The 27,652-nt window shown below is 41.6% G+C and overlaps 1 protein-coding gene across 1 annotated transcript; it reads right to left on the bottom strand.

Moving 5' to 3' along the window:
* On the bottom strand, nt 1-27,041 carry LOC103775327 (kelch-like protein 29). The gene is made up of 6 exons (XM_008942775.1): nt 26,905-27,041; nt 11,439-11,638; nt 4,802-5,061; nt 3,991-4,117; nt 640-715; nt 1-37 (listed from the first exon to the last, which is right to left on the bottom strand). Exons 1-6 carry the CDS (start codon nt 27,039-27,041, stop codon nt 1-3), a joined length of 837 nt encoding a protein of 278 aa, XP_008941023.1.
* Between the last annotated feature and the right edge of the window lie 611 nt (nt 27,042-27,652).

The raw sequence follows: 27,652 nt of genomic DNA, 5'->3' as shown, positions 1-27,652 counted from the left end.
CTAAGGGCATGTTCCTGCACTGATCCTGTTCCTGCTGCTGCCTTTTCTTCTCCTCCCGTAAGCCTGTACAAGCTCTGAGTGTGTCTGCAAAAGCCTCATTTAAAGCAGAGCTCTTTGAGCAGCCGGTCCCTGGGAAATCACAGGGGTTACTGCTCATCCCTCGCGTTTTGCACTTGTGGAGAAATTGCAGCTTCTTGCACTTTCATTATGGCATCTTTTTGAATTTGTCTGCTCTTCCCACAAATGGATTTCAAAGCGTTGGGTAGTCTGGGCTTTTCAAAGAAGCCTAATTGAACTGTAATGGAGTGTTAGTGCCTAATTCACTTGGGCTCCCTTGGAAGCCTTCTTTTCATACTTATTCCAACACTACTTTCCTGAAGCTTGATGACCTTAAGTACATTGATTGATTAATTAGTTTCCAATTATGATGAACGTAAGTAATTTGCCCATGCTGGTATTGGGTATCAGCTTCTGAATCTATCATTACCTCCTTGTCACCACAGAGCAGAGTCAGGATTGTGCTTGTTCCCTGTCAGATTCTCAATTTTTTGGAGCAAGTCGCTCTTCTGCATAACTTTGGAGACTCTCTAAAATGTGGATGAGAAATTTTGCTATAATCTCAACAGCCTAACTGCAGACCGGGGATCTTCCATCTGCTGTCTCACTGTTAACCAACCCTTTCTCCTCTGTAGGATCTTGCCTCTGAACTGCCATTCTTTGTCACAACCGAAATATAGCTTATGGGCATTTGTAGCATTTTTGACATAAATCTTCTTCTCCTTCTCTCTGTCATTGTTCCTTACCCTCACTGACAGGTATAGGGCTTTCAGGTGGGCTTTGTGTTTGCTAGACTAATTTTGCCAAGTCTCAAATTTATCCCTTTGGTCCTTACTGTTGTTACACCCCTTATATCCTTCCAGGCAACTCCCTTCCTTGGGGCTTCAAACACTTGTAGACGTTTATCCCTCTTTAGCTGTCATTAGGCCCACTCATGCATATTCACATCTTTTAATCTTTTTTTTCTCACATCAGTTCCTTCATCCCTTTAATCATTTGTGTTGCTCTTCTCTAAATTACATCCAATTTGTCTATGCATCTCTGGTTCTCAGATGCTGTTTAGACAAATCTGCCTCTGAGGACACAAGTTCATAGAAGGCTTATTAATGCCTTCACGGTGGAGACATTTCATCTTGCTGCTGGACACTGATTTTGAACAGGGCTTGAAAAAAGGGCACACGAGTGTATCTCCTCAGAATGCAACAAAAGGTGAGTGCCATTCAGCTGAGCTTTTCAGCTGTCACTCATCACTGCAATATCTGCTTCAATTTCGGCACTACTCCTGGCAACTTGTTGAAATGTTTGTCCTTTCCTCCCTTCTTGTCCCTCCTCAGGGTGAGAGGGAAGAGAGGCATTGCTCCCCTTCAGCTTACAGCATAAAAAATGGGAGCAAAAAAGGTGAAAAACTCTGCTTAAGGTCACGCAAAGGGCTGGAGGATGAGTTCAGGTGAAGACTGCTTGGGGCCTGGTAGAAGTCTCTGCTTGTTCGGCCGGCTCAGACCACGCTGGTTTCCAGACAGTAAAGCCTCCATTATACAATATATTTTTTGCATGAGTTTGCCAGAGTTGTAATAAACTTATCAAGGGGATAACTGTTAGGATAAACCCTACAATCTTGTCCATCAGTCAGGAAGAGAAATAAATAGAAAAAAACCCCTTTGAGTCAGCTCTTCCAGATGTGTCAGTCAGCTGCAGGCTTTCCATTCACTGACAAGCAATCCAGAGGACTCCTACAACCAGCACTCTGCATCTGCTGGTACAGGAAATTACCTGCCTAGTCCAGACCTCACATCCCAGGTTGCTTGTTTTGGCTAGGCCAGTTTTACATGACTGCACTACCAGCAGCACTGAAATAGCTCCACAAACATTACCATATGAGCTGGTGTGCTGCTCTCCCTCACTGCATACAGTTATTTACCAAATCCTAGCTTAAGACACGTCATTATCTGAACTGCCTTTCTGCCTTACATAGATGGATCACTAACCTTTAAAGCACTGTTCTTCCCTCTTTGTAACAAGGCTCAGATGTTGTTTTATGTAATGCCACAGAGCACATTTATAAGCACTGTAAGATTTCGTATAAGCACAATTTGCAAAATTACAAGTTTGCCAGAGCACAGCTTTTCCACCTGCCTTGCAAGCAAATCCTGGTTCCTTCCCTGCCACTGCTCTCCAGCCTGGTGGGGAAGGAATTAACAAACACAGAAACAATTAGATACCCAAAGAAGAGCTTCTAGAAAGGCAAAGAAGAACAGGGAGATAGCAAACTCAATCCCTTTCCAGGCGAACGGGAGGCTCTCTTGAAAATCTCCTTCCCAGAGGCTCTCAGAAGGGTCTCTGGACAGGAAGGAAGGCAGTGATGGGTAAGTTGTTTTAAGAGTGCAGCACAAGGATCTGCGGTTGGAGGAACACAAGTGGTGAGATTTACTGTCCCCAGGCATAAGCTTGCAGTCCAGAGTGACACAAAGCCATTAAAACACAAGGAGGTTTGAAGGGCTGCAGGTGCCCTGGGGGCAGAGGGTGCTGAGTTAGAAAGAAGGCTTCTTCTATAAGCTCCTCTGCAGGGATGTCTCTGCTGAGCAAGCCCCTGCCAGGCTTTGCCAGGGAAGATGGACAGGCAGGTGAGATGAAGAGCACAGACCTTTCCCTGTTTGTGCCAGACACCCACCTTTGGGAGCATCACCAATTCACTGCTTGGAAGAAGCTGCCAAGGAAGCATTTTAATCACCTGCCATTGGAGCTATTGAAAGTAAAAATGTGAACATAGAGCTTGGCCTGCCAGGGAAAAGGGGACGGGGTGAGGGGAGGTACAAAGAAAGTCCAAGCCCTGGAAATCCAGAACCTGACAGATTTAACTGTCAGGATTGCCTTTGTGAGTGAGAAATAGACCCAGACTGATGACCTGGGGAGCGTAGTAGAGCAGGAGTGATGTCCTGGGGCTGTTGCAATTCATGGTTATACTGTCAAGCAATCTGCCAACAGATCCCACTGGCTGGGCACAGAAGCAAGAATCCTGTTGCCGCACTAGTGTCCTTCACGTGCTAGCTCCCCATCCCAAAAAGTCTAAAGAGAGCTGAGAGAATCCATCTCACTCATTTGTGAATGAAGTCAAAATATCCCTGCGTGTGTCCTGCACGAAGGCCCACCCTGTGTTTGGCATTGCCAAGGTCACCCAGTGCAGCCTGTGCATCTCATGGGAGCTCGGGCACTTCCTCGCGTGGTGGGTCTTGACGCACACCAAGCACAAATTTTCACTCATCATCTTTATCAGAAATAAGACTATTTAGGTCTATCTTCCTTCCTATTCACCATCAGAGCTATTTGTTCCTGGGCTCTGCAAATGCTGAAGTCATTATTGTAAAGATGGTACTTTTCATGTCAAGTATATGTTCCTACTTTTAGAAAATAAGTGCCTATTTAACTAAGAGCTTTCTAATAGATCAAGTAGTGCAGAGAGTACAAAAAAAAAAGTGAGAGATACTATCCAAAGAAACTAGTTTAGTGGTAGGATTGGGCATGAAAATAGTTATCTGCTTGATATCTTTAATATTAATTTATTCAAGACCCTCATCTCTGGATAAATACAAATTAAAAATTAAAAGCCCTTGTAACGTAATTCATGAAACCAAAGCACCACAGAGAAATTTGGAGAAGCAGATAAAACTGCCACTGTAAACTACAAAGGCAGTCCCTGCAGAAGCAGGGCAGAGGCAAAGGTAACTTGGAAATAAAAAAAACCCAACAGAAAATCAACCCAACTGCAACACGAAAGAGAGGAGGAGACGGTTGTCGGTGGTGGCAGCAGCGAGAGGGGTGCAAGAAAAACCACCACTTAAAAAGATAAATTCATAACATCACCGCAGCAGGGCACAGAAGGAAATATTTAAACCACCAATTTTGAAGGCCTAACCCAGACCTCCTGTTGAGTGTCACCTCCTGTTTGCACCAGGCAAACAGGCTCCTGCCGCAGGGCTCCCGTCCTCCAGCCGCTGGGAATAATCCCCAAGGTCCCAGCAGGTTCAGAGCTCAGAGCTGCACAGAGCTGACTGCTGTCATCAAACTCGAAGCAAGCAGGGAAATACCATGTAAACTGGTGTGTTTTTCAAGGCCAGTGAGAGCCAGAAAAGGGCCATTTCAATAAATGAATGATAGTGTGTAAATGTTCCAGGCAGTAAGAATATGGGGCAACACTAAATGGCATCACTGGCACATGGAGGAGGTGATCCAAGAGGGCGCTCAGATGGTTGAGGAAAGGCCAACTCTAATAAATTTATAATAGCCAAGGGGTTATCTAAGCAGCCAGTAAAGATACAGAACCTTTTCTTTCATGTACTGAAGTTACACTCATTCAGTCTGTGGCATCAAAAGAGAAGCAGATTTTCTGACAGATTTTTATTTCCCACTGTTACTAAAACACATCCCATTCTTAAAGCAGCATCTCACACAACTCTAATCCTTCCCAATTGATCTCTGACTGAGCCTTCAGCCAACCACTTGAGGTCCTAGCTTTGTACCATTTGTGTCACAAACAAGGTTTTGATTCTAAATGATCAGATATGGGGATCAGATTTTGGAATTACATGCGTTATGTGCGTAGCCTGCATTCCCTTTCCCTTTTTTCATCTAAACTGCCCATCCCATTTTCTATGCACCCTCATGTTTAAAATTGCATGGGGATGGTTTCTATTTTAAAAGAGGCATTCATGAGAATGGAGCAGAGTGAGGCTACTGAGATTATTTTTACCTGAGCTCTAATTGCAGCGTCCTTCTTAATCCACTTTATCACTGTTTCATACACCAGCTCCTCCGCTTTGGTGTTCAGGCTGTCATTGGACATGTAGGAAATGAAGTCGTCTTTTGAGATATTAAGGATCTCTTCTTGGTTTGCCACTTCTGGGAAAATTTGTAGGGCATATGCTTTGGCCATGTTGTATAGTTCAGTGCACTGCATGGCTTCAGCCATGGCTAATATTCCTAAGCAGTTGCTAGCAGTCAGCTGTTTTTCTAAAAGGAGCAAAGAAAATAAAAACCAAGTGAGAATTATTGAAAAGCAAGATTCACATTTTTACCGAGATTGTGAAAAAATGAAGTGCCACAGACAAATCTCCAACCTTAATTAATTTCAGGGAGCTAATTAGAAGCAGCACCCAGGGTTACTTTAGCATTGGGTTTTAAAGTGTAAAAATCAAAGTCTGTCTAACAATTGAGCTGGGGATGTGGAGAGAAAAGCACCTTCTGAGTCTGCATTTTGTGTAAACCTTCACAAGGCACTGGGGGAAACCTACTCTGACATAACAGTATCTGGGGCTTCCCAAGGGATGGGAACCCAGCCAAGAGACTGCTGCTATTTCCACCGCCTACAATGTTGCTTCAAGAAACAGCAAAGATGTAAACGCCAGTGCAGACACTTAAGAATAAATGCAAACAGCACTAAGGACATTTCTGAGGATGCTGCAGTCGCTTTATGATAATTTTTGCCCTGTTCAGCTACTAAGCTACTTCAAATAAAAAAAAAATCCTCCCCCTTCTTTTTTTTTTCAAAGGAACTTTGTTGCTGCTGAATGTGATGACATCCTTTATGCAAAACACAGATTATACTAACGCCTTCTGTTAAATGTTGTGTAGTGGTTTTCAAAGAGAATCACACACAGCAGAGACAGCATTATCTCCTACCCAGCAAACAGGAGTAACGGCACAGCGCGCAGCTCTGCCTTAGAAGTGTGCTACACCATACATTTGACTGTACTTTTTTCCTCTTCATCTATTCTGAAGAAAACCCCACCAATCTCAGACATTTATAAGAAGAACTTTCAGATTCTTCTCAGCTTTTGTTAACCAAACTGCTACTAACAGGCAGAATATATTCTTTTGAGATATAGGACCAAGAGAAACAAAAATAAAATAAGAGAGAGGCAGCCTGCAATAGATCACGAGTGGCAGGCTTCTGTGCTGTCAGAGAAGTATATCACGTTTGGGCAGTGTCACATCCTATTTCAGAGCACTGGGCAGGAATGTCTGATAGCCCCACATCTCCAAACAAAGCTCCCAGCAGACTGCTTCTGCTGGAAATGCTTGGGGATTTTTCCCTAAACCCTTCTGCCTTCATCAGATTTAAAACCTGCACACTATCTCTATGTTCGTTTCATTAAAATGGGATTATGACCTACTATTTTCTTTTTTTAACCTGACATAGATTAAGAGTTTTGCATTGTGTTCTGTTTTGTTTTTCCCAAGCTCTTTTTATTTTCTTTTACAGATCCTGCAATCTCCAAACTGGGTTATCTCATTTTGCATCAGTTGATTGTACTGACTCCATGGAGCCCACTTCCTCAAGCAGACTGGAGCAGCAGCAGTTTGCTGTCAGTAGATTTTGTCACTCAAAGACTGTCCAGAGACAGGCTGCAAACTGATAGCTATGAAGCACAAGATTCCCCAAATTTCTTCTTTTCAGAAAAAAAAACAAAAAACCAAAAAGAAAACCCTCTTCCAGGTTCCTTGGTTTTGCCTGTTGGCACAGTTTCATGTATACACACAGCTGGGGGGAAAACAATCATCTAACAGAGCCCAAAACTCTCATCATGGCTGGGCAAACTCAAGTCCAAGGCCAATCTGACACTGCTGCACCTTATCCTCACAGGGTTTATAATAAAGGTAATTATCAAGTTTGACTCAATAAGCAGCCGTTTACTAGCACGCGGGGAAGATGTGCCAGAATGAGTCTTTGCCTTCAAGGAACTGGGTCTGCCTCTATCAGGAGAGATTCCCATACCATCCCCAGCTGAGCCTGTGGCATGGGGCAGAAAAAGCACTGGTCACCACTGGTTTCTTCTGATCTGGACAGGTTTACCTTCCTCTAACAATGCTGGGTGACTGACCCAGCCTGGTACACTGCTGTCCAAGCAGCTCCACGTTGTTCCTTTGAGTTTCACTCCTTCCTCTTCCCTGAGAAACTGCTCACTGACAGGCCCAAATGTTATCCCTGTCTGATTCAGCAAGTATTGTAAGGTGATTTAGAGAGGAGGAGATCCCAGGGAGATGCAGAGTGATGCAATGAACCACTTCTCTGCACTCATGACTTCTATATAGAAGAGATGAGCACCACAGCAAGGTGGGCACAGTGACTGCTTTTTAAGATGAAGGCTAGCCTGTGAACTAGAGGGATTCACTGCAGGTGAGCAAGACAGAGGTTGGGGCAACAGCTATAGGAGGTATGGAAGATCTCTGTCCTGTCAACAGAAAAAAACACACACTCCATTTTTCATCTCTGGCTCAAAATCTGGGGGCAAGATTGATCTCTCTTGACTCCAGCTGCCTATGGAGCAACTGAGTGTCACATTGGTACCTCTGTACACTCATAAACAAACAATTCCAAAATCCAATCTGGTAATTTTTTTGATTAATCTGTTAGTATTTTGGAAAACGACTTCAGGATAAGCAGAACTGTGCCTTACCAATGGCTGTTACTCTTAATGGAGTCTACATGACTACGTAGCTCTAGACTTCTGCTATATAATATAGCCAATCCCAACTGACTGCAAGCTAGAGGCATGGCATGGCAAAGAGAGCGAAGGACCAGTTGTGCTCCACCTGCTCCTGGGCTGCTTCCCTTTGGCTGCTGACATGTTTACAGGAATCACTGGTTTTGCCACAGTACCACTGGACTTTTAACAACACATTTTTATGGAGGGTCACCTTGAGTTCGTTCAGAACATGACTGATTACTACTAAACGACCTCCAGTGCTCAAGGACAGTTCATAACAGACTTATGAGTGGACTTTGAGTATATCAGGTGTAATCTGGTAGGTTCTCACTGGTTTCAGACAGCACTGGGTAAGCATATTTGTTTCTGTGTGTGTCACAATACTGCTGATCAGCAGCTGGTACTCCTCCCTTGGGTTAGATATAATTTTGGAATGGGATCCTGTGCAGAGTCATCATGAGACAATCAGCCAGCCAGACTGCTAAGATGGCACTTCTGAGAGTGGGATGACTTGAGATAAAGTCAGAGAGGGGGAAGGTATGTAGGAAGGATTACTCAGTGAGACTACAGTAAGAGTATGATGGAAGCTCAGTGGCTGATGTCAGTCCCCTCTGTGTGCATGAATTACTGCATGTTCACTGGGAGATGCTTTCCAGATGATGACTTGGATATCATTAAAATTAGCATAAAATGTGTGTTTCCCCTTTGTACTTTGTGTACATTCTGGTGGGGATCTTACTCCTCAGCTAGACTAGTATCAAAAGCATGTGAAGATGGGAGATAGGTGGAAGACTTCCAGATGCATTCATTGCTCAAAAGGTATCACATCCCCTCTGTGAGAGTTCTCCTCATTTCTTGTATCTCCAGATATGGCTGATGCTTCAGTTTCTCCAGTGCTGGCCAGCTTGGTTCTTCAGCTGGCTCAAAATTCTCTGCCCACAATGAACAAAAAATTACCCACTATACTATCTCTCAAATTCATAAGGACTGTAAAGGCTTCTTCTTCCGCCAGGTACATACAGGTCTCATCACTGGTCCATCGTTCAGTTTTTCTCATAGCTCCCTCTCATACTCTTTTCAACCATTGCTTTTGTGCCCTTTGCTCAGGAGATTTAACAACATTCAGACCTCCTGTTCTTTCCCGTTTTGCTCTGTGAATCTAACAGGTTCCACTGACTTCTTTAGACTTAAGGAAGAATACTTTTATCATCATCAGGCTGAAGTACAAGCTCAGAATTTGTTCACTCCTGTGATGGGAGTTCCTCCATCACGGATCTGATGGAGGAATCTGGTGGAGGAACCTGACGGAGTGACACTGATGGATTACTTGAAATCCGATTTGAGCCATGACTGTGATGACAGCATAAAACCAATATGTAAAAAGAGGGAGAAAAACCCCAGCAAAACCCCTCAATTCTTCAGCCATATGGATGGAGGAAATACCTACGATGTCCTGACCAGATGGCAAACATTTGCCCAGTTATCCTATGGCTCCTGCACAAACTTGTCACCATCAGTCAGCACAAAACTGTTGTGATTTCTCATGGTCTAGACAAAGGCAGAGGAGGCAGCGTGTGGGGGAGAGAGAGAACGTGGCTATAATTAGCCCAGTGAAGCTGGTTAAGATATCTTCTGTTAAAATGAAACTGTTTTCCTGACACATTTGCATCATCTTTCCACCAGGGAGTGCAAGAAGATTTGGGGTGCCTCTGCCCAAAGCTGCTGAGAGGCCCAGGATAGAGAAGACACAAGAGCTGCCTGGACGTTAAACAGTTAGGTTCCTGCTGGAGCTTCACACCTGAAAAAGGATGACCTGAATTTCCCTTGAGATGTGCTGTGCTGAACAGACCTATTAATTTGGCACTTATACTTTGAGGCTCTTTGGACTTCCCTCCACTTCTCTCACTATTTAGATATGGCCACTGATGCGAAAGAATCACTGTTTACTCTGCTGAATTCTCCAGAAACCCTAGAAAAAAACCCTGATTTTCACCATATTTTTGCTCTGTGTGGAGCAGAGGTGGCTGGGATGAAAAGAAAAAAACTCTAGAGAAGTAAAAAGAGCTTTCCCTTAGCTTTTTAGATGGCAAATGCTCTACTATCTCTGCAGAGCAATCCAGTCACAGCTATAAATAAAAATAAGCAATTACACTCCATGAATCCTCCAAATGAGAATACAAAATTCTAGTGACTCCCCATATATCACTGAACTTATAACCAACTCTACTATTTCATACCATAACATGGTTCACTGATTTCAAATATTAACTATCGGAAAAGAGAAATCTCACATTGATTTAGTGAAATAAATGTATTTTGGTTTTGTGGCTGAATCTTTAGAGACAGAGCAACTTACACACATCTCTTGTTCCTGGAAAGGCCATAAGATCTAGTTACTTTAAAAAGGGATGAAGGGAAGCTGGGGGAAAGAAGTGCCAGAGCCAAAGCCCTCACTCAAGCTGCACAGCAAACAGAGTGGGATTGCAAAGCATAGATTTCACTTCCCCATTACCCACCCATTTGAGAACAGATTTTTAAACAAGTGACATATAAAAAGCCAGAAAGAAGGCAAGTATACAATACCACAGATTTTTTACTGACCAGCCTGGTCACGCCACTCATCTTGCCAGCAGGTCAGCAGTGACAATTAACACAGCAGTAAACTGGACTCATTTGAGGGTTTTTTCTAAACTCTCACCTTCCACACTCTGTAATTCTAGATGTCAATTTTAAATGGTAATTGCCCAAGAACATACAGTTCATGTGGGTTGAAGATATATTTGGAGTTCAGAGAGAACGACATCTCCCATACCAATCAAGAGAGCCTGTATAGAAATCAGATGTCCAAAAAAGATATTTGGAATTTGGACATGGGAAATAAGAGATTCATAGAATGGCTTGTGTTGGAAAGGACCTTTAAAGGTCATCTAGTCCAAGCCCCCCTGAACAGAGCAGGGACATCTTCAGCTGCAGCAGGTTGCTCAGAGCCCCATCCAACCTGATCTGGAATGTTTCCAGGGATGGGGCTTCTATCACATCTCTGGGAAACCTGTGCCACTGTCTCACCACCCTCACTGCAAAACATTTCCTCCTCATATCTGATTTTAATCTACCATCTTTTAGTTTAAAACCACGGCCCCTTGTCCTGTTACTACAGGCCCTGCTAAAATTGTCCCCATCAAAGTAAATCATATAAGACTAAGCTGACACTTTTGCATTAATAACGTGTTAATAATTTATAAATTATTACTGTCTCATTAACTGATATTATAGCCATGCTAGTGAACGAGAGGCATGTGATACAGGCAGGAATCTGACCAACACATGTTTTCATTTGAGCTCCAGCTTTGACTCCTCTTTTGCCATGACAGAAATGGAGCTGAATGGTTCCAGTTCAGAACAGTAAAGCTTAGTTAACTGAGCTGGTGACCTTGGACTGTTTTGAAATAGTCCATATTGGGAAATGCAAGGAGCAGGATGACATGGTGCTCCAGACCTGCAGCTCTTTCAGTGATTGACCAAGCTGGCCTGTTGCAGCACCCAACATTTTCTGTCGTAGTTGCATCAACCTGTGTGTCACAGCCTAACATCTGTGCAGTGATCAACCTCCAGCAAACAAAAAGCCATCATACCAAGCATGAACCAAGATTCAAGGAAAAAGTCTATCCAAGAAAGCAGCTGCCATTCAGACAACAGGCTACATTTCTCTAGGTCATTTTCTACTGGCCACCATGTCAGCATTTTAAAATCAAATCTCAACCCAAAAAAGTACCGTTGATTTTTTTTTTTTCAGTTACTATATTTCATCTTGGATTTCGTAATTATCTTTTAAGAGTTGCTAGAAGGCTTACAAAACTTACAATGAGATCTTAAAACCTCGCTAGATGGAATGATTCTTACCTAGAAAGGAAACGCAGACTTTACAGAAAGTATGGAACTGGAACTTGCTGGCAGCTTCCAGTAGGGTTTTTGCATTGGCTGAGTCTATGATCAAAGAACCTGTATAAACAAACTCCAGGAGTAATTCCAGGACATCTGCAGTGAGGTTGGACATGGCCAATTCCAGCTTCTCCCCGCTTCTGCTATTGTCTCGTGGTGACCTGGTAACAGCAGACAATTAAATTATGGACATTACACCATCCCCATTTTGTTGGCATTTATTGATTAGTGAGGGCTAGAAAATCGCTTTGCACCTCATTATATTTCTCCATTATTTTTGTTTACGGAACTGAAGAATATGAATTTTAAAATAACTGAACTTAAAAACTTTAACTGGATCTGAAAGAGAAGAGTCTTAAAGCAAGTCTTACGAAAAATCTGTTTATTGCTACTCTGCATTTTCATGCAAAAACAATTGCAAAAGAAAAGGAAAAGAAAGAAAAAGAAAAATGAACGAGCCAACATTAATGAAAATGAGGAACAGGATTAGCTTTCAAAGGGAAACAATACATTTTAACATCTTGGTTAACATCTCATCTTCTGTGCATAATGTAACTGTTAAGAAAAAAACACTCTCCAATTTCAAGAGAAAAGGTCATCTACTTTTTCAGGAAACCAGCACTGGAATAATTTTAAATGTCATGTGCATTTAAGGATACATTTAAAGACCTTTTCATAAAAAATAACAATAATAAATATTAATTTCTGCTTAGCTTGAACTTCTCAGTATGCTATATTGAAGTACAGCTATGATAGATATGATATGCATATACAGATGGTCATATAAAAATATATGCGCTTATTCTAAAAATCTATTGTTCCCTTTTAGGCACTAAAAAAAGGAAGCCCTTCATGGCAATTGCTTTGAAAACTGAATACAAGACAAGATAGACAGACAAAATGGTTAGAGCAAAGAAGGGAGAGGGGGGAAAACAACAACCAGCTCTGCCACAGGAAGCCAGCAGCCATCCTCTGGGAGTTTCGTGACTGTGGCCTACGGTTTTTCCTGCGTGAAGTGCTGAACAATTTGGGGATCAAAGTATCTCCTGCATTTGAAGTGTGGATTAGTGCTTGTGAATTATTGGACAAAAAGAAAATCATACTGAATTAAAGTAAGGGCCCAGTTCTTAATGCATGGTTGGCTGATGTGTCTGCAACACTAAAGGCAGGTTACACCTGAAAGACAAAAGTGATGATAAATTTGGTAACATCAAGGTGGGGAGGGGAAAATCTGTTGGAGTAAGAAAATAAACTCTTTTAATGGTTAGGACCATCCAGCACCTTCTCAAAGAAACATGAACTTCTCCTAGTCACTGGACAGTCAACGTCTGCTCGCTCCAATTCTGCTGGAGTACTTGCAAAAGCCACTGCACAATGGACACAGACCCGGCGTACAATGCTGCGTGACTCACACGGACTGCCCAAAGCACCACTGTTCACAGGCAACGCCACCTGAAGCCTGAGCAAGAGCACTACCAACCCCTTTGATTCACAAAGCTGCCTAGACAGGTGATGGTCAAACCTCTGCTACCGCAACGGAGGAAAAAACAGACAACAGAACAAGTTCAGTCTTCTTCCCTTGAGACATCCCACCCCACCCACACCCATAACCCCTAAAATAATTTGGGGAAATGCTTAAAATTGGCAGTGAATGCTTTGTCACTGGTCTTGCATTGACTAGCTCTTTTCAATTCAAGGACAAAGTTTTAATTTACAGAAATCTTTGCAGGTTTGAAGCTTTACAGAGGTTTCATTTTTTTACTGAAATTATTTAGATGGTGTCTACTACCACAATGGAGGAGCAGCTAGCTGTCCTTAATTACAGATGCTTCTCCAAGGTAGTGAACAAAGGTTCCTTCCACTCACAAAAGGAAACTGAGGCACAAGGAGACAAAATCCCTTGCCTATGATCACAGAGAAAGTCAGGGGCAAAGCAAGGAACTAAAACCTATTGTTTTAATTCTAAATATTGGATTATCCATTTGCACGGGAATACAGGTTGGTTAGATGCTACTGCACAAGCAGATGGACAAGACCACACACTGGTCACACTGCCCGTGGTGCCCCTACATGCACAGATGTGTGGGCTACCCTGACTCCTTACGCTTTATCACACCATAAGATTCCTCCTGAACTCTTGCATACAATTTCAAATTTGTGCTCCAGGCAGAAAACCTCAGGAGTCAAGAGAGAAGAGCTGCCATTTCCTAGACCCTCAAGAGGATGTCACAAGTTTTTTTTTTCTTCTTTCCTTGCTCACACTGACATATTGATAACGTGCTCTGTATCTGATGTATCTCCAGTTGTGCACACATCTGGTGCTGCACCCTGGGCTATCAAAGTGCCTCCTGGCACCCATGTAATTCTTGCTGAATTTTTTCCAGAAAGGGTTTGCAGCTGACAGTGAATTCATATTCACGTGGGCTGCTTAATAAGGACACTGCCTAAAATTTCAGTGAGGTTTGGAGGTACCCAGCAAACAACAGGATCAGGCTCTTTGCACTGTGGGAAGCCTCACTGTAAGCAATTATTTACTGAAGGTGGCTAATTGCCCTGTGCTGCGTGGCTGCGGGGGCGGCTGCGCGTGACCCACCGGGGGTCGCACGCTCTCACCCAGCACAGAGACCAGGAGGCACAAAGGGAAGGATGATGTGACACCAGTGTCAGCGCAGACACACACCCGTGTTAGCAACAACTGCAGGCTGCTATTTTTCAGAATAATTAAGTAATAATCTCTTTTACTTTGTAATACACCAAGCAATAAACTGCTGCTGCAATTGATTAAATGCCAAAGAAAAGCTAAGGTGTTTAATCAATCACTAGAGCCACTTATGGCAAGTATAATACAAAGCTACAGAGATTATTGATATTACACAATGAGCCAGAAATAGGAAAGAAAATTATCCCTATTCCTTCCTCTGTGATGGCCTGAATGTGTTGTGCTGTTTTGCTTGTGCTTTCTCAGCAGCAAGGGCTCGGCTCCACGTTCAGCTGGACCAGACACTGAGCACAGACTTGGTCCAGCCTGTACAGGGCAATCACAGCTACCCTGGTGTCCATGCTGGTGATCTGGCTTGGTACAGGCTGGAGAACAGACAGGGAATTGCTTGAAGGAGGTCCTAATGGATCAAAAATGAGTGAAGGAAGACAAGAAAACAATGTGGGGAAACAGATTGATGCGACTTGAGCGGAAAATTCCACAGATTTCTTCTTGAAACGATTTCAGTCAATCAGGTTGTGGTATCTCCCTCCAAGTTTGACTAAAGCTTTCTGTGTTCCTTGTTTTCACACGTATTAGAGTATCAATATGCTCTGTGCAGTTATATTTCGTCTGTTTGGGATGGAGCTGCCTCAGCTGCTCTAGAGGAACTGCAATGAATTGGCTAAAGCTGTATTACAGGAATTGAATTTAGTCCTGTAAATGCACATGCAGTGGACTGGGGAAAATCTGTACCAATGTGTACAGCTGTGCCCCAAACAGCTCATCCTGTACCATCACCAGGAGGAATTTTGTTAGTGGCATCAGTAGATGCAAACACTTAGACAAGTTTGCTCTCAGAAAATCACTGACTTGTTGCCTTAAGAGCTAGGAAAAGACACAGCTCTATTTGGTACACACCCATTCCTCCATCCTTGGCACAAACATGAGATATTTTGGGGATGGGGAGCCTGCCTGCTTCACATTTCAGTCTCACTTGAAGCCAGGCAACCTACACTTATCATCCATGGACATCATTAAACGTGGCACATTCTGCTATTTGCCCTGTGAACTCTAAAGTTTAAACAGAATGATGTCATTTTATTGGCTTTGTAATCATTGCTCATATTATAAAGGTCACACTTTTCACATTGTGGCAGAAAATCAATAGCTCTCCCAACAGCCTCTGGGGGAAGAAGTTTTGCTTCTGAAGAATAATATATAATAAACAATTTTAGTCTTTACTTTATCATGGCTGTAATCTTGGAGAATAGCTACAGTAAAAATCTGGCAAAGGCTGATATATAAACTCATTAAAATTGGGAAGTGATTTAGAACAGGACTTTTAAAAAGATTTATCTTGAGCTAAACAGCAAAGAGGTTTGTTTAGGTCTACATTTAAACAAGCTCCAAGAGCTCTTTAACAGCTTAATTTTATGGTAGCTGTTGGGGAATTCTTTCAAATTTACAAATCATGTATTTCTCCAGCAAGGTGATAGACCTGAGTAATGTGCAGGCAGAACTGAACCCGCAGCTAAGCAGAAAGCACAGATATACTGATTGGCTAAGGGAGGAGTTACAGAAAAGTATTTTTTATTGTTTGGAATAATTAGGTCTAACAAAATAAAGCAGAGGCCTTTGAACATAGTCTGTCTACTTATCCTTCAACTTAATTACTTCAACTAGAGAAGACAAAGGCACAGGGAACTTTTCAAAGCAAAAGATGGCTCGACTGTACTCTCAAATAACAAATCACATGGGTGTCATTTTCTGTTAACTAATATATAGAAAACAGCTGAAACATTTTTAAATACTGACAGCAGGACAAATAACCCTAAAGTCTCATCTGCAAGATTTAGGAGTGGAAACGACAAAAAATACAGAACTGTACAATTTTGGTATTCATTTGTCCTTGAAAATCATTTCCATACACATAATACACAGCGACAAGAATCAGCACCAGTGTTTTCATGCTTAATAGCGACGCCACTGAGTTTTCTGCATCTGGAGTTATAAATATATGTGTATCTATGCATTCCCCCCGCCTTATTCGAATCAACACGTTCGTAGAACAGAACTTCTGTGTGACTCAGTTCGAAACGTTTCAGGGTGAGATGCCTTGATTTGCAAAGGCACATTTAGAGCCTGGCTGAAGTAGCTGTGTCAGTGAAACTCCGCTAGCGCTTCACTTTGTCAATTTATGGACAGCGCTACCGCCTCTAATTCAGGCTTCCCTCTTGGCTTGGATACGTTGCCTTTAACCAGCTTGCAACATTATTTTGACTGACTAATGGTTTGGCTACAGGCTCACTCAATTTTAGATCAAATACAAAAAGCTACCTATACTCGCTACAGACGCCAGCCAACGCTCTGTTTACAAGCTATAGTCACAAAGTCAAAACAAATTCTGGATGTTCAAAATGGAGCCATCTGCACGGAATAAACATGAAAAATGTGAAACATTTTATGTAAATGTACATTACTGCCTAGGAACAGTTGGTTCAGCTTCCTCTCAGGCTGCCTGGTTGAGAACAGGAGGACTGACAGAGTTTGTGACACCTATCTGCATTTGAAGCCATATGATTCACTGTGCCGCAGACTTGAAGGAATGATGTATATTTAAGCTTTGTGCTCCAAAAAGGCACTGAAAGAAACAATTATCTTTTAAAATGAAGACACATTTAGAATTATAATTTGTGATCTTTCCCCAAACACATGGGACTTGGTGAGTGTCTTTTGCTTTCTGCCTGTCCAAGGTCCATCACGTCTGTGTGTGAATGGAGGTCCTACCACCATCCCTACTTCTCCCAATAGGAGACAACAGCAAAGAGCTGGCTACATAATACTGTTCATATTAGAGTCAGAATTTAGTTTTAAGAAACAGGAAAACACACAGATTCTGTAATAAACAAAACTTGATCTTTGGCTACCTGGTGCTCAGGATCTCATACAACTCAGGAATCTCAATATCCCCAACTATGAGCACATGTCTGAGCTCATGGGAGGCCACAGGACTGCCATCATGCAGGCAGGAGCTGGACTGCAGCCCATATTTTGGGGTTAGTCCCTCCCTGCATGGACCAAAGCAATGGCCTGTCCCACTGGCCAGCTGCCTGATGGCCTTTTCACCTCGTGCCCTCTCAGGATCTGCCCCATCAGCTTGACTTGCTGACTTGCTTTCATAATTAGGAGCATAAATATTTACCCTACATTAATTGTGAACCCATTCCACTACAGTAAAATATTTGCTACCAAGATAGACAGGACAAAAAAAAATCCCAACCAAAACCAACAAAAACCAAACAAATTAAATTGCTTTCTTCCCCGGACAGTGTTTTGGTCTCCAGGAAACAGGAAATCCAAGATTTTTATGCAAGAGGAAACACTTAAATAAAGAGAACCTATTTTTTTTTTTTTTTTTTAACTCTGACAAATTATTTTGCTTACTAAAGAAAGGACTTCAGACTGGCATAGGCAGCTTCTCACGAGGCTGTTAGCTGTGTGCCTATTTAAAACCCCTGTTCATATCTCTACAATTTAGACTGAGCATCTTGTTTAGTGTGGAACATAATCCTTAAAGCACTGAAACGCCAGGCAAAGAAAAGAGTGCAATATTGCTGCATCTTAACTGTCCACTATTTGACTTTTCATCATCTTCAGAGTTATTAATGGTTCAAAACCCACAAGTCTATTTATCCTGGGAGAAGCAACAAAGAAACTTCATTATATTATAGCCAGCCTTCAGCTATGAACAGAACAGACATGACACTCTACATGGAAATCTGTATTTTGTACCAAAGAGCTTGATTTATCATAATTACATGCTCATGAGATATAAAAGCATAGATGTCCAAACCTCCCAGCACAGATTTCCATGACACACACACCAAGACACATGTGCGTACTGAGGTTACAGGTTATTTACTGAGTTATTCAAGTTTATGCAGCTGCAAGGTAATCAATCATGTAAATGATGACAGGAAGGGACATTTATAGAGCAACATCATTGCAATATGTATGTCATAAGGCACTGAATGTTCTATTAAACAGGATTTTAAAAAAAATAAATTATATCCTAGCATCGCTTCTCCTTTGGAATTATTTTATCAGCTCAAAATGTATTAACTTGCAAATCTCTGCCTTCGTTATACTATCTTGTAGATAAATATTATCTTTGAGCCTCAGCCACTATCCATCTGTCTCATGAGAGAAGAAAACATATACTGTAATGGTGCTATTGTATGATTACGATAAAGAACTAGTAAAATCACAAGATTAAATAAATTACATTGTTTAAACACAGGCTGGCAAATTTGTCATGAAAATTTACCTGACCAACAAATCCGTTTGCTCACTTTTTACCAGGATGTTGATACAAATAATGTTCCTTGTTCCAGGCAAACAGAATTTGGCAAGACTAGTGTAACTTATTAGGGTCAAACGCTGCCAGTTTGCACCTGCTCTATCAGAGGAAAATCAGGAAAATTGATGGCTGTCCGCTCAGGCACGCACTAGCAGCTCCTGCTAATTCACCATCACAGAAACCATCATTACAAACCACGACGAGCAACGGGATTAACACCAAATGCTGTTGTTCACGGACAACACGGCCAGAATAGAATAAAACAAACAAAAGAGCCACGTCTCTGTACCCTGAGTGGCACTGAGCGACGGCACAGCACCCAGCCGCTCGGAGAGCGCGTTTCCACGGGCGGGATCAGCGGCAGCGGCAACGCTGCAGGGTCGGGGATCAGTCGGAGGCACAAATCTGACTCCCTGCTGAGACTGAAGAAAGGAGATGAGGAGTTTGAAGATGCTGGCTTAAACGACTAGCAAGTGAATGAAGATGTGAATAGCAAGTGCCCTTGGAAGAACAGCGTTTCATGACCTAGACTTTCGCTAGGGACTGGTAAAAAAACCGAACCTTGCAAGGTACTACTGAAGTATAAAACTGGGCCAACTTATTAACAGCACAGGATCTAATTTGTTTGCAAGTATCTCTGGCAGCCTAATTCAGCAAAGATGTGGCCAAATAGCCTGGGGTCAGAGCTACTGTTTGTTTAAGTAAAGAAAAGATCCAAGCAGGGTTTTGTGGGTTATATAGGAAGGGAGATTTAAAATAAAAAGACAGAATAAAAAAATTATTCTCATTGAACTTAAAGCTCACTCACTTAACCAGCTCCTGTCTGATTTGTTTTAATGATATTTATTACACCATCAAAAAACAGCTTAGCAGAAAGCTGACATTATGCAGCTAATAAATCTGTTTCTTAGGAATGTGGCGAAATTTATACAAGTAATTATCTAGGTAAGTCTATCCAAGGCTCTTTCTCATCATTGCAATGTCTAGAGGGAAAATAATAATAAAATAATGATAACCACAATTATTATTTATTACTACTACTATGATTATGGTAGTGCCCAAAGATCCCAATCAGCATTTCAGTAATTAGAATTAATTCTGTCAGGCATTGGTTCTTTCTCACTCAGCTACAGGGTATTGCTAGTGTTTTTCCATGGTACCTGTAGAGCCAGCCTGTGCTCTGGACATCAATGGAAGATAATATATTGCAGCAACTAGAGCCACAGTAGATGCAGGAAGTGCAAGGAGCTCCTCTCACACCATCAATCCCTGCCCACACCACTCTGCAGCACTGCTCAGAGTACTTCAGACACCAAAGCTTAGTGCTATGCAAGCAAAAAGAGGGGATCGTTATCTGATATGATCATAACTTGGTCATATTAATTCAAATTCATTATCCCAATCCAGCAGTAGCTAATCCTTGATGATTTAAATGAAAGGAAGCGAACTGCTGATCCCTGGAGCTACCTGCAAACATGCTGGAGTTGGAGATTAGGTTACCCTTGTTTTAGGGCAAGACTGGCTTTTGGAAGTGGCCCAAAAATGACAGCTTTCAAGAACATGGCTCCAGCTTCTAAGCCGTGGAAGGTTTTTTCTGTTGTCTTTGATCCATTTAGCTTGAATTGCACCTCATTAGGTAACTGTTCCCTTTCACCCCTACATTTCAACACAGTCAGGTGTAGACAGGTCTGTGAGATGTAAGTAAATATAGGTAGGTCACCCTCACGGCATCGTATGAGTGGTAGTATGACAGCTGCATGGCTTGCAGATAGGTCTAGCTGGAGCAAGAGAGATGATTAGTCTGTCATTCCTTGGATGAGATTTGCAGGATTTGTAGTTGGGTCTAGAAATTATGTGAGTGAGAAGCCCAAACTACAGTAAATAGAGATGATGTCAATGAGGGAGAGGAGTGGTGAGAGGTTAAAGGGTTCTGCTTGGTTCTTCTGCAAGTTGCAGCCATTACAAGGCAGCAGCTTAATTTCTGTGCTGCGCCTTGAGTCTTGAAAAGGAGCCTTTCTGTCCTCCTTGCCACGATTTCTCTTCGGAACAGGGCAGACTGAGCTGTCCCTCCTTTCAAAGCAGCATCCAGCCCAAGCCACTCGCTCTCCTATGGCCACGCTCCTGTGGCCAGGCTGGACATAGAGCAATGCCTGCTGTGGGCTGGGCAGCAGTTCCTCAGCCTGGCAGCCCAGCAACGCCACCGAATATCCGTAAGCTGCAATTCACTTCTCTAGAAGACAGGACACATTTGCTGGGTGAAGACACGTTCTGCAGGGCCTGCCAGCTGCAGCATGTGAAGCCCAGGGGCGGCTCGGCCAGGCGCGGCCAGCGAGGCGCAGGACGGGGCCACCAGAAGCAGAGAGCAGTTTCCCGTGCCAGTACTTTGTGCCCAGCACACAGCAATTAGCAGTCCCTCGTTTGAAAGAAAAATGTCCACTGCATAATTTACACCTGCACCCCGGCAGTAAAGGGTGAGGTGTATTTTATGCTCCCGTGAAACTCCCATTCCCACAGGCTCCTTTAAATGGTTTAAAAGAAACCACTGGCACTGTATGTCTGAGCACAATATACCTCTCCTGGCACCTTAAACAAACACTGTATTTTTAACTCCCTATTTCTCTGTTTTCAAAGAAAGGTTACAATTTGTTTCCACATTCATTCTGTTCTACAATGGAGCTGAAGCATGCAGATGTAGAAATGCTGCCTGCTCCTCTTCTGGAGTTAAAAGCAAGGTTCTTAATAAGCAAGAAAACACGAAGGGGTCACCAAGAGTAGATTTTTCTTTCATCTGCTATTTCTCATTTTGGGCTTTTTACAACGTAAACAAGACCCAGACAGTCTGTTTTTCAGACACCTAAATGCTTTTGCAGTTTTGTCAGACTGTTTCAGATGGATAGTGGCAGGTTTCTCTGTCTTGCATCCAAATGCTGCTTTTCCACACAATGGTGTAAAATGCAGACTGACATCTCTGCCTTCAGTGTAGGTGTAAAGCAAAAGAAACTCAGTCCTCTCTCCCTAAATGCTTTACTTCTCCCACCCTCCTGCCCTGCCTTCAATCCCTCAGAGAGTATATACAACACTATTTTGGAAAAAATACAAAATAAAAAATGATCCTAACACTTGCAAACAGAGGCAAGGTGTCGTGGAAAAGCAATTTGGCCATGCAGTCACTGGCTCTGCTCCTTAGGAAAAGGATGAGCACAGAGTTCCCAGATTACACTGCATCAAAAACGCTTCCTTCTTGTGACCAAATCTTTTCTTGTATGTGACTTACTGCCCTGTGCTAGCAGAATCGCTCAGCCAGCATGACTTCATGATTAGAAAGTATCATTAAAATCAAATCTTTTCAATAACTTTTCAATAAAACTTGTAGGACAGGGAGCGTCTATCTTTAGCAACTGACCAAAGAGAAACAGAACTAAAGTCTGCTCATAAAAGCCAGCACTTGGGCCAAGAAGAGACTTTTACATCAAGTGCTTCCCATTACTAATGTCATGTTTGGTAGAGGTTCCAGCACTTTGGGCCGGGTTAAGAAGAAAGCAGCAAATTAAAATGTTCCGGTGAAACCCTCTTTGTTATGGAAATACCAGACAGTCCATTGATCCAGCAGCTGTATTTGTCTATCCCAAATACAGCTGGAAAAAATGATGCCTCTTCATGGGATTTTCCATTCCATTCTTCCTTCCAGAACACACACATCTTCCACCATTTCTTCTAAGACAGATATAAAGACAGAGTTCACTTCTCTCCTCCCCCAAGAAGGAGATCTGTGCTCTCTGAGAGGGGCATTTTGGACATGTTTTTTTTTTTTTTGATAAATCCTGATCTATTTCTTTCTTGCTATGTACATATATAAGCACATGGATGTGACGTTCAGACAAACACTGGTTTCCAGAAGGAATCATTCATGTACTTTTAGCCAGCTATGATTTAGGCTGGGTGACTGGCCTTTCTCTCTGGGCAATGAAAAATGAGCACTTCCAGAAGGCAATTCATGCTATTTATCATTAGGTGGGATGGATTGCCCTACAGACATTCCTGTCTTCTCTCATGACTGCAGAAGAAGCCTAGACAACCATCTTAGGCTGCTTGAAGGAAGCAATGTAACAGCCATCATAAGTTTACAGTCTAAGCAAATCACCTCATCTCTCTCTTTAATAGCAAAGAGGAATGCCCTCCTCCTTCACCTCATATTTTCAACAAATACCCTATGATGAGAGGGCTTGCCTCCTGGAGTGGTCTCTCTCCCTCTCTGCAAACTACAGTAGTCCACAAGGTGGGTTTAGACTAAACCTGCCTTAGGTAACAACTTTGGGTCTAAATGTTGGTTGACTAACAGTGAGAGACAAGCAGCCCTCATTGCTCCAGAGGGATTTCTACATGCAGACACCTGAATTAGGAGAGAAAGTTCCTTCTGGAAACCTTCAAGGTGCTTCTCTTCATTTCCTGTACCATAAATCAGGCCACTGCTTTGGGAAGGCTGATTTCATAAGTACCCAAAATATAGGTGCAAATTAAGGCCAAAGTCAGACAGACTGGGAGCAGCTGTGGTTGGTGGTGCACTCAAATGTAAGATGGCACTTAGGAGGAAGAAATCTACTCGGGCTGCTATTCATCATCCATTTTCTCCTCAAGTCCTACACTACAGTAATCTTGTATGGGTCACAGTTTGAAGAACTTAACTAACCACATGATTTCACTAAGCACAGATAAAGTGTATCAACTCCTCTATATGCTCTCTACCTGAAGAAGCAAGGAATAAGGCCAAGTATTCAACCCCATGCCTGTCATGAAGTAGGCTCAAAAATTCACCTGAAAAAGAAAATACCTTAAAGAGGATTTTATGAAGAGATCTGAAGGAAACCTAGTACTCCCCAAGTATTTTTAATATCGTATAAAACTGTTCCTGAGGGTGTTAGTGATAGTCCTACAGCCCCTGAGGTTATTGCAAATGTCCTAGTGTGGGACCAGCCTTGAGCATGCACCCACCTTCACACATCCCGGTCCCTCCTCTGCTCCTTGCTTTCCTCCCTTAGTAGTGAGCACAGTGAAGTGGAACAGACCTCAGGAACATCTCACACCTGCTGTTCCTAATACACCTAATCCTTTTCAGATTATTTTGCACTGAAAGAACTAAGATTGTTTTTGATGGTCAGCTGCTGTTGGGAGGGAGATGAACACACAGTCCTGGCTGAGGCTTGAGTGCTGCACAGCTCCTGACCAGGACTGGCTAACCTGCTTCTAAGAGCATGGTGCTCGGTATGGTCCTGAGCCCAGGCTCAGGACAGGACAAACCCAACCTCAAAAGGGCCATGCTCATAGATTTGAAAGAGAAATCACATGGAAAAAGAACTTTTCTGGAGGAGGACCAGAATGCTCAGCTCATTGCAGGATTAACAATTTTCTGAGAAACTACAGGAGTTTCAAAGTGTGCTTTCATTACTTTGTTGCATAAATAACGTTAGAATTGTTTCGGTCAATCAAACCTGGCTATCATCATTTGACTACAGTCCAATAAAAAGTACATTCTTTTCCCTGCTATGACTAATTCTCATCAAATAGACTTCCTCAAGATGGGCAATAACTCCAGTTTTATTATTTTTTTTTGTCTGTAATTTTTTTTTTAAGAGGGAATAATTGATCTTATTTGTTTTTGAACATTGGCCTTTTATTCTTTTGAGACACTACTTGCTACTTTATTATCAGATACCAGCTCAAACACACAGTGGAATCAATGGCAGAACATGAGGTTAACAACAACTAGCCCATGGCAAAGATCAGCTGAAGTAAATACTCTAAAAGATATTCTTTTTCTGCATGTTTATATGGATGTCATAGCACCTTCATAAATAGATCATCTTGCCATTGATGTTTCTGGTGACCCGTCGATGTCGTGGGTTGGAATGGCATTACAGTTTAACCTTAACATGTGCTGATTGAAATGACCTTTACATTATATTTAATATAAAGAGATCTCTCTTGTTCTTTAAGAAAAACCACTATTTCTTGTTTTGATTTCTATAATAACACAAAGAGTGCAATATAAATCACATAAAGCTTTAAGTGCTATCTCAAAGGAGCTACTAACAAATATCAGGAGAGGATTCTAGATGTATTATTGTATTTATGAATGTACTGACTCTTTGAACTATAATGATTCTGTATTATTAAGGGCATGATCCTACAAAATACTGAGTGCCTCTCACAACTTGAGTCCTTGACTTTCATTGACTTTGTGGGGTTTCTAAAAGCACTAGGTTTTACACTGCAAGTATCCAATAAAAAGCAAGTGTTTAGAAATTCCACCCCACAGCTCTCCGTTTACTATCTCGCAAAGACACATTTGCTCAGTTTACAGGTGAATATTTATTTTTCTCACCTGACAGTTTTGCAAACTCAACTAGACATCAAGCTGGATTTTTCCTTATTCAAGCATCATCATCAGTAATCAAGGTATTTTTGCCTTGGATACACCTGTGCAGCTCCATTAGCCTTCATCAAGGTTACATGTGTGCGACTGAGGTTATATATGGAAGACAACAGGGATGGAGAGATCTGACTGTGGACACAAATCGACCTCTGGAATATTTATTGCTGATGATGATGTGAAAGAAGGCAAAAAGTGGTGAGGCTGGCAAATGGGCTAAACCTTGCACTATTTTTTTCTTGCAATGCCTGTAAGCCTTATGTGAGCAGCTGAAAGACAACAAATGCTGAAAACTAGGGTTCTGCTTTCATAGTCTGTTTTCAGAGCGTTTTAAAAGGCTTGGGGTTTTTTGTTTGTTTTAAATGAGTTCATATCAGAGCAGCGTTCAATCTCAAGTATATCTCCATTTGATAACTAAATAATAAAGCAGCAAGATTCCTCCATGTGCTTCTAGAAATAGATGCTGCCTGATGACTTCTGCATACAAGCAGATGTCTGCACAGTAAAATCCAAATTACAGTCTTTGGCCCGTCAGTTATTTGATTTCTGTGAGTTGATTCTAAGATTTTTCTTTCCCTTCAGACTCTACTCCTTATCACCCTAAAAAGCACATACTGTAGCCTACACAATTAAAAGATAATGAGCAGACAGAAAGAAAGTACAGGATAGATCTGGCATAGCTACAGTTAGCAATCATTAGATTTACAGAGGGGAAAAGACATGCTTCCTAGGCCAACATATTTTTTATGAATAATTGATAAGGCAGTCAGCACAGTTATATCATAGAATTGTAATATATATCCATAATTATAAAACCAGCTTTGTGCAAAAGGACATAACACACTGAAAGGAGATACCAGCCAATATGCCATCCTGAAATAAAATACAGTCACTAGTGTGTTAGTTGGCAAAATTTAAATACAGGATTTGAAGCAAGCAAAATGTTCTTTAATCCCATTTTTTAGCACAGTCCAGGCTCAGTCTGCTCAGGAAAATACTGCAAGGCAAAATCAGCAGCTGCATTAATTTGCTGATGATTGAGAGAAAAATGAAAGTTATCCTCATGTTTTTTTTCCCCTACTTGCTACTCTAACTTACTAATAATATGAGAGTACCAATTTATTCCTATGCAAGTATATGAAGCATACAAATTGAAAAATCAATGTAATGGAAAAAAAAGATTATCATGCACTGTTTAGAATCAATCAGCTAGAAACAGAGGGGGGAAAATGCAAAGGTGGAGACATGATGTTTAGAAAAATGTACGTATTGTGCCTACCCTAAGCTACAGTGTCTGTAGGAAAAAACGACCCTTAGTCCAACATGCAGACTGAGCTATATTTTGACCAGAAAATCATCTAACTTCCAATCTTTTATAAAGAAATCAATCACTTGTCTTTTCTGCTTTTAGAAGTCCCCAAATAATAAAAATATCAATCCCTTTGCCCGTAAAAGCCACACAACAGCATGCAATGAAGATTTCAGGGTGAAGGGATTATGATACTCGGAATGCTTTATTAGCACAAAGTCTCAGCATTGTTCACCAGAACGCTGATGGTTTATTGCAGCCTGAAGGACAGACTTCTGTCCTGTGTGACAGAGTCCCTTGAAAACATCGACAGCAATAGCTTTTAGTTGTGGTCTGAATCACCATTAGCAGTTGAGTTTAAATCTTAGATCTCTCAGTGGTGGAACAATTCCTTCAGCCAAAACCGGCCTCTACTCATCAGAAATAATTACACTGTACGAGTCAGATGTGTAACAAATGGGTCTGAGTCTCAGTTTGGAAATACATTCAGAGGAGGTGGAAAGAATGGCTACTGGCTCTGTGACAGGAGATTCAATCTTCATAAACCTGCAAGAGAGGGGAGGAAAAAAAAGCGACACAAATGCGCCCTACAAAAGAACAGAGCAGATCACAGCTGGAAGGAAGGCAAACCTTTTAATCAGGTCCTTGAAATACAAGCTGCAGGAAGCTAGAACATTTTGGTGGACTTCAAACTCTTTGCCTTCAACAATAATTTTCAGGTCTGTAAACTCTTTCGCTCTGCGTTGCTGGTTCAACTCCTTCAACATTTCTGCAGAACAGAGAAGACAGACAGTGCCAGGGTTCCCTTTAAGAGTTTTTTATTTTTACTTTTTACTTTTCTTTTTTTTTTTTTTTTTGTAAAGAAGTAGAGAAACAGGAAACAACTGATACTTTTGTTGGTAAGATTGGCTCAACACAGACAGAAGTTACAAACATAACATATTAAAAAAAGAAAAAGAAAAAGCAGGAACCAGTAGGTCTAAACAACTGAAATATATATATATATACAGAAAAAAAGCAAAAACAATCCTAAATTTGGAAGGGTTAAAAATGAAAACAAAATCTTTCAGCATCAGCAAATCAGAAACACAGAACACATTGTCACAGAAAAGTTAAAATAATTGTTATAATAAAAATCAAAGAGCTAATGAATTTCTATCCAAATGCAAATAAGTTTTGAACATACTAGAATAATATTAGTAAAAATATGGTATTATGGTGCAATATGAACTGGGTATGGGTCAAAATAATAAAACCACAAGACCTGAAAAAATAACTTATCCTTAACATAGTAAAAATGTGTTAAGCCTCTCAGTTAACAGAATAAAACAGTACTTCTAAATAATATATAAATTACAGTGCATTAAAAATTAGCCAT

This window comes from Merops nubicus, unplaced genomic scaffold (assembly GCF_000691845.1).
Source record: "Merops nubicus isolate BGI_N331 unplaced genomic scaffold, ASM69184v1 scaffold29220, whole genome shotgun sequence".
NCBI lineage: Eukaryota > Metazoa > Chordata > Aves > Coraciiformes > Meropidae > Merops > Merops nubicus.
Note: the sequence above shows the minus strand (reverse complement) of the source record. Positions and strands in the feature narration are given on the sequence as shown.

Bases quoted from the DNA above. Each gene is read 5' to 3' on its own strand.
- LOC103775327 (XM_008942775.1), bottom strand. From the start codon at position 27,041: ATGTTGAAGGAGTTGAACCAGCAACGCAGAGCGAAAGAGTTTACAGAC. The intron at 11,639-26,904 runs GTTTGCCTTCCT...TGCTGTTACCAG, and splicing joins TTCAAGGACCTGATTAAAAG to GTCACCACGAGACAATAGCA. The intron at 716-3,990 runs GTGACACTCAAC...GTTGTGACAAAG, and splicing joins TTGCCTGGTGCAAACAGGAG to AATGGCAGTTCAGAGGCAAG.